The 10,744-nt window shown below is 48.9% G+C and overlaps 1 protein-coding gene across 1 annotated transcript; it reads left to right on the top strand.

The window, feature by feature from the left end:
• The first annotated feature begins 7,959 nt into the window (after window positions 1–7,959).
• Window positions 7,960–9,817, top strand: IGFL1 (IGF like family member 1). Its single transcript, XM_019752591.2, has 4 exons — window positions 7,960–7,997; window positions 8,560–8,613; window positions 8,723–8,984; window positions 9,263–9,817. Exons 1-4 carry the CDS (start codon window positions 7,973–7,975, stop codon window positions 9,270–9,272), a joined length of 351 nt encoding a protein of 116 aa, XP_019608150.1. The 5' UTR covers window positions 7,960–7,972; the 3' UTR covers window positions 9,273–9,817.
• The last annotated feature ends 927 nt before the right edge of the window (window positions 9,818–10,744 follow it).

Raw genomic sequence — 10,744 nt, 5'->3', positions numbered from 1 at the left:
ACCACACATATAAAAATGAAAAATAAAAACATTTGCGTAAGGTATGTGCGTGCGTCCAGAGAGTAGGAGGAACTGTCCACACCCCTGGTGCTGACCACTGTGATCTGTTTCATTATTTCTGTTGCTGGAATGATACTTGTCCTGAGTATCTTCACTTTGTAGTGTGATTCTGCTTCCCACCTGCTTGTGCAGAGTGGAGGCTGGTTTGTTCAACTAAATCTAAAACCATTGATCTATGTGGTCCCTGAAACAACTTATTCCCTTCTCACCGATGATAAAAAAAACACAACTGGGCCTGATTCTCAAGCGTCTTCCTTGAAGACAAAGCCACAAGAAGATGTAATAAGTGCTCAGCAACAGAGAAAGATGTCCAAAGTGCCATCAAGATGTAATGGGATGACTCCCTGAAGTCGCCAGGTTCAGGGATGTTTTGGGGGCAGTGACATTTAAACTGAAAGCTGAAGAATGAATAGAATGCATGTGAAGAGATTAGAGAGACAGACAAGAAGCATCATGCATGAACCCTAGAACATGTGGATGTGGTTGGGATGGGGGGGTGGGATGGGGGAAGAATGCAAACCACAGACACTAAAGTTAAGGAACAGAAAGTGGGGAGAGAGTGGGGAGGCCTACAGCTGTCGGACATGGGAGTGGAGCCATGGGAGGCATTTTGGGTTGTAATAAGGAGCGGTAATAAGTTGAAGGTGGTGGGGAGCCATGAAAGTTATACAGGACACTTGGCACCAACCCACACACTCAGGGGCTCCCTGTCTGCAGAGGCTGGGCAGCTTCGGATTGGCTTTCCCAGATGTCCTTGCCGCTGGGGTTCTGGATGCATTGGAAGCTCTGGGCAGTACAGCCATGGAGTCACCAGGTGTCTCCCCAGCAGCAATCATGAGTTCAGGCAATGGCTTTGAGGTGCTGAGAGGCTGCTGGGGCTGCAGAAGTAAAGTCCAGATCCCTGAGTTACATTAGAAGTGCTGTTCTGGGCATCACAGCCTACACCCTGCTCCTCTAGCCACTCCTTTGACAAGCAGGCTCTTAATTCACTGTTTTACTTGGAGGATCCAACCAAGGCTGGGGTGGGGCCAGACCTTCCATTCTTTGGTCACCGGAAGTCCTTCTGCAGGGAGAGAGATCAGTTACTAAAATCCTGATAACGTAATTGGAGCAAAGGAGTTACACAGCCTCTTCCTCAGTCTGCAGAGAAGGTCCTTCCGGCTCGGGAAGGTCCAGCCCCTCCTCCTACATACCTGACATTCTTTCTATATACCTGAAACCACCACATTCCTTCCTCTTCCCTGGGAGTGGGGATCCCGGAGGCCAGATGGAAATAACACCCAGATGCTGACAGGAGGAATAGTCAGTCAATAAATTCCTGGGGCAAAAGGGGTGCCCTTGGGGAAGGAGGTGAAAGCAGGAAATGCCAGCATTTCCCATCCAGGAATGCAGCTCTGCCAGCCCTGACAAGGACCCCTAGGCCATCAACCTGGTCTGTGAGCAGAGCCTGCCTGTCTGTCCCAGAGGGGCTGGGCTGGGGTCTTGGAGGCCCCTGGACTGGGATTCAGGAGACCTGGGTTCTGTTCCAGCCCATGTCACTGACCACTGGGACCTTGCGTCAGTGTTGTGCTTGGATCCAGGTAGCAAGATGAGAGGATAAAACAAATAGCTGTTTAAGGTCAGGATCTTACACTTACTGCCAAGAGAGTCAGAACCTCCTTGAGCCATAAGTAGAAGCAGAGTCTCAACAGTTAATGACACCTTCAACCAAGACAGGCCCAATCCTGCCTCACAGATGTGGGCTGTCAGGCAGGAAACAGAGCAGTCCCCAGACAGTGAGGTCCCATGGTGGACACGATAGGAAAGGAGTCTGAGGGAACTAGTGGTGAGATTGGGTAGGACTGTGTGCAAAAGCTTCTTTGATACTTTGAGAAGGGGCCGAGGAAGGATGCAAACCCCAGGCCGTCTCATGCCAAAGCCTCAATGCTCGAGTTAGTGGCTCTCAGTGTCCACAGACATCAGGACCAGCCTCTGCGGGTCCATCATCACAGCCTCCCAGACCCCCTGCCATGTGCTGAACTCCCTCCACTTTCCTGCCTTTTAGTGACTCAACTCTAGGCAGGAGTGTGAGCTGGGCGGTCTGTTCAGACACAGCTTCATCTCTGCCCTGGTGGTGTGCTTTCTCCCTCACTTTGCTGGCAGCCCAGATTTTGGCAGCGGCGTTCATGCCCAGGTCCCAGCCTGCCTGGCGCCATCCCATGAAATGTCTGGAACAAAAGCTATGAGACATGAAGCCCTTCTCCAAAAAAAATAAAACAACAGAAAAACTGGCAAACAAGATTCAGCAGCTAAGTTGTAGCACTTGCCTAGAGCCTTTTCCATTCATGAATTTATTAACCAATAGGGTCCTGCTCACTGGGAATGAAATAAACATTATATCATTACCATTACGTGGCTTTCAACATCTGGGAAGGAAAGTTTCAGTAAACAACTCTTGACAAGATTCTGTGCAACACACACGAATCAGTTTCTTAATCTATTTTTTAAAAAAGAATATAGTCTATGACCAACTCACATGGTTCTATAACCTACCAAAATGTTAAATCCACAGTTTGGAAAACACTGCTCTACTCTGGGCTGCAGAGAAGGGAGGCCAGAACACAGGAGGAAATGTGGGGCTAGGAAGGGAGCATGCTGTACCTCTGCCCCATGGGAGAAAAAAACATTTAAGGCTCTGGTAATTGCAGATATTTCTGCTATGGCAGGAATATCTGGTCTCCTACTCCTGTCTCAACCCTCCTCACAACAGACAGATACAGGGATGTTTGTAAACACAAATCTGAGCACTTTCCTACCCTGCTCAGGACCCGGCCACAGTGCCCAGTGCACTGAGGATAAAGCCCTGAGTCCTCCCTGAGGCTCACAAGAGACGAACCCTGCCCCACCCTCCAGCCCCCTCTCCCTACCCTGCCACCCAGTCTCTGGGCTCAGCCTTCCTGAAACAGTGACAATTCTGGCTCATCCTTTACATCTTAGCTCAGATATCCCCTCCTCCAGGAAGCCCTCCATGAATTCCCAAGACAAGTGATGATGCCCCCTGCCCCGGGCTCTCACAGATCATGGGTTTCCCCAACTCAAACCTGAGTTCTCTGAGCCATCATGGTCTAAGGATGGTCCATGCCCCCCAACAATGGGACAGTGTTACCAAATCACCTCCCAAAATTCATATCCATGTGCCCAATTCACTAGTTAGCCAGAACATTGAGACACGGGTGCTTGGAGGTAGAGAAAACTGTATTCAATTTGACCAAAGTGAGAGGATGGGAATGCAAGATATCTCAAACCTGTCTTCCCCAAAAAGCAAAAGTAGAAAATGTTTATGCAGCTAGAAAGTAGGGGAGGGGGAATTTCAGAGACCCGAGAGGTAAGTCTACGTTTCTCCAGTCACAGATAACATTTTGTGCAGCCAGACTTCTGGACATCAACAGCTGGTTGTGACTTTCTTGGAGGCATTCATCCTTCTGCAAAACAAACTCATAACTTCTTGTGGCCCTGGAGTTAACGCCTCCTGCTCGACACAGACACAGGACATCAGCAACATAAAATTATACTGTGAGAACAAGGGGAACTGGCATGAAGAACCAAGATGCTGCAAAATATCTCATAACTGTGCCAGTGACATTACCTCTAAAGCAAACAGCAGAAACTACACATCTTGTGACTATCGCTATTGTTTAAGCTATCATTGCTTTGCGCTTAACTAGCTATATTTTTCTATTCCCTCAAGCCAATTGTACTTTTAAACATTTCTCCTGAAATGTGCTTTACAGGCAGGCCTTCAGGACATGACTAACATATTTTATAATCTTTGAATATAAGTGACTAATATAATGTAAGGGTGAAATTCGGGAATCAATAGCAGTTAGACTTAGCTAGTTTCCCGCTTGACTCACCGCGTAGCTCACTTACTAGTCACTTGTAATTAGACTTAGCTAGTTTGCAGTTAGATCTATCCTGATATTCAGCTGTTTTCTCTTTGTTTCTCCCCTCACTGACTGACCTAAGAACTAGGTTTTGTTCCCTCTCTCAAGGCTACATACGAGGTCTGCCAATTAACTTCGCGAACTCATCCTAGAAAAAGTGCTACATACCTCATTGCTGAATATTGCTAAGGTTGTGTGGATGGAAAAGGGGCCACATGTTAAATCTGACAAGCTCAGGAGACTGAAATAACCACATCAGATGGTGTGAACGTAAAAATTCCTAACGAAGTGGGTCATGGCGGAAGTCACATCCTTGGCCTATAGCTTCCTTGACAAAGGTCAGTCTTCACCTGAAGTGAGCCTGTCTGTTGTCTTTTTGCATCTGAGATAACATACACTTGGAATGTCAGAGTAATCCCTTTCCAGACCCCCCAGGGGGCACAACCCACCACACCAGAGCAGGAAACTACAGAATCCATCCTTGTTATCTTGTTCACCAAATACCATCTCTCTGTGCTATAAAATGCTATTAACTATCCTGTACCCACCAATGTAAAAGAAGTACGTGTCTCCATTTTGCTTTGTGTGCAATACCAGAGATTTCCCCGCTTTGCTTTCTCCCACCCCTTAATTTACAACCAATGGATTTCACGTAACCCTCCTCCTTTGATTCTAATGTATAAAACAAGTTGTCAACTTGCCATTTTCCGGAGCATTTTCTCCATCCCTTGAGACTTTGCTTCCCAACAATTTTCCTCAGTTTGGCTCAAATTAACTCTTATAAAGCTTTGTCTTAGGCTGGATGTTTTTTCATCGACAGTCACCTTTGAAGTACTCCCCTTGGGAAGCTAAGCACCAATGCCAGCGTCTAGCCCACCCTTCAAAGCAATTTTGGAACTTTTGTTCTGGAATGGCCATCAGAGCTGTCATCCTATTACCCTTGATGTCCTGAATGTCATCAAAATATCTCCTTTTCAATATTTCCTTTATCTTCGAGTAAAGAAAGAAGTCATTGGGGGCCAGATCAGGTGAGTAGGGAGGGTGTTCCAATACAGTGATTTGTTTACTGGCTAAACACTCCCTCACAGACAGTGCCATGTGAGCTGGTGCTTTGTCGTGATGCAAAAGCCATGAATTGTTGGCGAAAAGTTCAGGTCATCTAACTTTTTCATGCAGCCTTTTCAGCACTTCCAAATAGTAAACTTGGTTAACTCTTTGTCCAGTTGGTACAAATTTATAATGAATAATCCCTCTGATATCAAAAACGGTTAGCAACATCATTGCAACAAGTTCGCTAACTTAATTGTCAGTCCTTGTATACTTAATTAATCCATTTAATTAACAGAATCCTAACTTGAAAAGAGCAATTTCTTAACCCTCAGTCTCCTGGAGCCCTGGAATCCAATTTGCAACTCTCCTGCAGTTTTTACTGGTGCACATAAAGCCCCAGGCGGCAGGGGCTGAATCAGAGCCCAGAATCTGGAGACAGCATCTTAAAATGGACCAGGTACAAATTGGTAACCACAAGATTGCCACGGGGATACAAAAGTCAGTTTGGGGGAATATAATCAATAATGTTGTATAGATTTTGTAGGGTGTCAGATGGGCTCATGTCTTATTAGGGAGACCACCTCAGGGACAGTGAGGATGCCTGACCACTGCACTGTACACCTGAAGCTGAAGCTAAATAATATTGAATGTCAACTATAATTTAATATATATATATATAGTCACGGAATGTGGAATACAGCATAGGGAATAGAGTCAATGGATTTGTAACAGCTACATATGATGTCAGAGAGGTAGTAGATTGGGGGAGGGGACTATCACTTTGTGAGGGGTGTAAATGTCTAACTACTAAATTGTTTTGTAAACCTGAAACTGAAAAAAAACAAAAAATCAAAAGCAGACCAGTCCCCAGGAAGTGATGTCAGCCCTCCGACCTGCCTGACTGACTCCCCCTTTCCTTTGTTCTTCTTGTGTCCCTATAAAACCTTCTGCCTGGTCTAGGAACTAGGAATGGGCGAGATGGCCTTTGGACAGGAGTCGCCATCCACCCTGAACGTCGCCATTCTGAATAAACCTGCTTTTCTTTCCACCAGCCTTCTCTCTTGATTTTTAACTTATTGATGAATAACTTAAAGGATTTTTAATTTTTAAGCAGCAGGGAGCCAGACCTTAGCACAGTACCAATAGTTTCCTAATCTTTGACTATAAGCTGACAACCAAAGCAACTGAAACACTTAAAGCTTATACCTATATCTCTAGTCTATGATTTAATACCTGAACATGTTCGCTATTGACTGTCAGTTACAACAGGACCTGTGCTAAGTCATCACTGTGTCCTCAGCAAAGTCACCCTGGGAAGCCCAGTGTGTGGGCACCAGTGCCAGCTGTCACATCCACCCCACAGCTGGGCTGTGACACCTCTGCCCCCACCTGGGAGGCACCAACGCTGGCACAGGGGACACCCTGGAGCTGACCTGGATATTTTCCTGACTCCCCCACTCCTGCTGGCTCTGGACCTGACATGGTTCTCAGTTCACTGTGAAGGACAAGCTCCATTCTTGCTTAGCGGGGTCCTCACCCTGGTTTCTTAAATGGGGGGAGCCTGCTTCTCGGCCTGGGCTCCAGATGGAGGAGGGTCTGAGAGAGAGAGTGTTGGAGGCTCCCTTGGGGGAGCAGAGACACAGAAGGCGGGAACTTTCCAAACGCAGAAGGGGGTATAAAAGGGCACGGTTGCCTATAAGAGTGACAGGTCACCGTTTCTGGGCCCTGGAGAGAGTCTTTTCCATGCTGGGATGTGGCTGGGATGAATTCCTGCAGGATCCAAGGGAGGAGCCTCCCATCCTTTCTGCACGGAGTGACCTGGACCCACAGAAATGACCCCCCAGTGTCCCTCTGGGGAGTGGATCCTACCTCTTCTGTCTTCACATCCTGATCCCAACATGGTTCTCTCTTCCCAGGGACAATCCCACATTCATCTCTCTCTAAACATGCCCATTAAGGACCAAAGCCTTTGAGAATCTATTCACAGTGCTGGAATTTCTCTCACAGAGCTTTACAGACAAGTAATAGTGATAATGACGTTGACCACAGCAATCAAACTAAGATTCATTTTCTTCTTCCTCTTCTCATTTTTCTTCTTCTCCTTCTCCTCCTCCTTCTCTCTCTATTTCTCTCCTTCCCTCCCTCTCTCTCTTGAACTCCATGAAAATTGCATTTTTTTTAATGTCCTATTCACCCCTTTCTCACCTGTGCCTGAAACACAGCCTGGGGCATATAAGGTGCTAAGTGGACATGTACTCCTGAATAAATGACCACTAATGATGAGACAGAGAGGGAGACAGAGAAGAGTGCCCTGGGGGAGTGTGAGTCCCAGGGGTCTTCCAGGGCCTTTCCCACATTTCTGTTTCATGAGCAACCCCAGCAGGATATCCTCCCCACATATTTCCTTTTGTCCCCAACCTTGTTCAACCTGGGATTTCCAAATGTGCAAAAATTAGTCTCTTTCACTGGAATACCATGAACTGTGGTTTAGTGAGCAGTTCCTGGTCTGGGGCTGGGAGGTCAGGGAGCTGACAGGTCCCCTGGAAGAATATAAGAGGTTGACGATATGCAAAAGAAAGTGGGGAAAGGAGAAGACTCATAGGATCCAGTGGAGAAGCTGTTTGGTGGATTCATTGTGGAAGCGTAAGAATGTCTCTGAGGAGCAGTCGTGCCATCCTGCTTGTTGGAGAGGCCATCGTGCTGGGCATGAGAGGGAGGCACTTGGAGCGAGTGTAATGCAGGTGTTATCATCCTCTCCTGGCTCTCAAAGGATTCCAGGTTGCCAGACATGTTATTTGAGTCCTCCTGACCCAAGGCCCCAGCATGTCTCTGCAGGCCTGGCCAGAGGCAGGAGATTCAATGACATCATCTTTAGAGATAAAAGCACCAGTTGGGAACTGCAGACCTTCCTCTGACTTTGCAGCAGCCAACCTAGAACCATGACTCCGCGATGCTACATGCTGGGTAAGGATGATCCAACCCCAATTCCCGAGGAGCCCATCTCCAATCTCAGCCACCACGCTCCCTCCCTAACTTAACCTAGTCCTTCGCCTCAGACCTTACACAGGACTCCATCATAGAGATAGCCGATCACATCCATCCACATCCCTGATTCAGATCCCAAATTCATGCCCAGTGCTGCACACATCCCAGGTTTCCACTCCAAACCGAATCTGCTAAATTTTAATGACAGTTATACCCATAACACACCACTAGTCTCTGCTCAGCCCCTCTTCGCAGGCTGATCCCATCTGAGCCTCCTGCTCAGGAAACACCCATATTCCACAGAACCCTAAACCCATTTCTTCTAAGAGTCCAGCTGCCTCGTCCCTCACCTTCCATAGTCCCATAATCCCAAGACAGCTGAACATAGGTGACTAGATGCCACCCTGGGTCTGCTCCCAACATTCCCCTGAACCTCAGTCAGGACAGAGACCCCTCAGACCTTCCCCTGCCCTAGGCTGAGCTCCCCGAGGTAGACCTGTGATGGCCCCATCACACACCTCATCCCTCTCCTCTTCCACAGCTGTCTTGGCTGCTCTCTGCATCCTCACCCTCCTCTGCTCACACGGAGCCCCAGGTGAGTCCAGGAGGGGAAGACACTGGGGGTGAGGTGCAACTCCCAGAGGGCCCCAGGCTGAAACCTGCCTGCCCTGCTGCCTGGGTCACACCAGCTCTGTCTCCTCCAGTGTCCCCCACGGGTGCTCACCTGATGCTGTGCCAGTCACACACAAGATGTGGGAACAAGTTCTACGACCCCCAGCAGCACTGTTGCTATGACGACGCTGTGGTGTCCTTGGGCAGGACCCAAAAATGTGGAAACTGCACCTTCAGGGTCTGCTTTGAGCAGTGCTGCCCCTGGTCAGACAGACCCCAGGAGACCTTTGTGGTGAAGGTGAAAGGCCAGAAGTGTTCCCTGGCCCTGTCCTCGGATGACAGGGTTTGCAGCAGGTGAGTCCTGTCTCTCGCCAAGGGATTAGGGGGTGCAGGGGAGTGGGGAGAGTCTGCATGTCTGTTCTGTCCATATGCAATCTTACACCCTGTTCTTTTTGTCCCCCTGTCCCTGTCTACCTGCTCTGTTCTATCTACCGCACTTTTTCCCTCCTTGCTTGTTTCTCCTTTTGTTTTCATTTCTCTTGCAACCTCTTTGCTGTCCTTCTTGTGTCTCTCTTTTCCATCCTCTGTCCATGTGTCTGTCCCACCATTTTGGGCCATCTCTCTGTCTTCAGTGTCAGCTGACAGAAGACCAGATGGCTGGATGGCCAGATGACTGCCAGATTCTGCTTCCTGAAGGAGCCTGGAGAGAGTGCCCTGGCGTGGACTTCGATCTGGGACGTGGAGTGAATGTCTGGGGACAGGAGACACTCAGACTCAACCCTCCCTTCTCATTCTTTCTCCTTGACACTCTGAATCTGCCCTAAATTTGCCCGGTCCCCCCTCTACGATTCTGGACAATTGTAAGAGATTACTTTGCTGTTGGAGGTCCCACGGGCCCCGACCCCTCACAATTACCTCTAGAGCCGATATCATTAAGTAGAACCCCCAGGCTGACAGTGGGCACCCTTCTTTGAGGTAGTTCATTACCGTAGGCCCTTTCCTCCACCAGCTAAAATTTTGCAGTTTTATGCATGAATAAATATGTCACAGTGGACGCCTGAAGGGTTGGGGAGGATCATAAACGGTGGAATGGGGTCCTTTCTCAATATGTATGCCCATTTTTCCCATATACGACCAAATTTCAAGATAACCACCATGATCTCCTGGTTTCATTGAATAAAAACTTCATCCCAGCCACAGAGCTCCGGTTCTTGCTTCGACCTGTCTAGCGTGTGGGACTGGGAGGTGGAGGCGACCCACAGGGAGAGAGGGGCTTCAGCGCTGAGCCTGACTCCTTCCGCCCCCCCCGCCCCCTCCCCCCCCTCCCCCCTCCCCCCCCCCTCCCGCCACACACACCTGTCTCCCGAATGTGGACGGAGGTCGGGGCTGGCGCGCCCCCTGGCGGGCGGCGGGCGCAGGACGGGGCGGGACGGCTCTGAGTGTGGACCCGCGAGGAGTCTCCAGGGCTGGGGACAGAAAAGTCGCCTCTCCTGCAACCCAACCCCAGGGCTGGACTCTCCACTTGTCCCCACCAACCAGTAAGTTGTAGTGTGGGAGGTTGGGACTCTCACACAGGAGAAATTGACTTGCAGTAAACCAAAAAGTTGTCAGCATTATAGGAGTCTGGAAAGTGACAGGTCTGGAAAGTAACAAAGTAGAGAAAAAGGTCAGAGTGGACAATCCGTAAGACTCCGACCCTCTTCCTCAGGAAGGATTGACTCTTCAGGGCCCCCCTCAGTCAGCGGTGGTGGATGGGGGGTCTGACAACGTAGGGACGGTGGAACCTCCAACCAAAGGCCAGTATCGGCCAGGCCCCTCAGTATGGACCAGCATTTCCCAGCGGTCTGGAACAGAATGCGAGGAGAAGGGCCGTGTTTGTCTGACGCCCGTTTTGGGAGACTTCACTGCAGTGACCCAGAAATCCCTGCTTTCTCTGTCCAATTTTCATATTAAAATTGTTTAAAAATAAAGTTAATACATAGAAATCGTTTTCATTTCTTTCACAAATTAAAAAGTGTCGGGAGAGGACAGGAGGCATTTACAACCTCTGTCCAGCGTCCCGGACGCCCCGGTTCAGGCCGCATCACCACCCTCCAAACCGGATGGCTCCCGGA

This window comes from Rhinolophus sinicus, linkage group LG11, assembly GCF_036562045.2.
Source record: "Rhinolophus sinicus isolate RSC01 linkage group LG11, ASM3656204v1, whole genome shotgun sequence".
Taxonomy (NCBI): Eukaryota; Metazoa; Chordata; class Mammalia; order Chiroptera; family Rhinolophidae; genus Rhinolophus; species Rhinolophus sinicus.
Note: the sequence above shows the minus strand (reverse complement) of the source record. Positions and strands in the feature narration are given on the sequence as shown.

Bases quoted from the DNA above. Each gene is read 5' to 3' on its own strand.
- IGFL1 (XM_019752591.2), top strand. From the start codon at position 7,973: ATGACTCCGCGATGCTACATGCTGG. The intron at 7,998-8,559 runs GTAAGGATGATC...CCTCTTCCACAG, and splicing joins TCCGCGATGCTACATGCTGG to CTGTCTTGGCTGCTCTCTGC. The intron at 8,614-8,722 runs GTGAGTCCAGGA...TGTCTCCTCCAG, and splicing joins CTGCTCACACGGAGCCCCAG to TGTCCCCCACGGGTGCTCAC.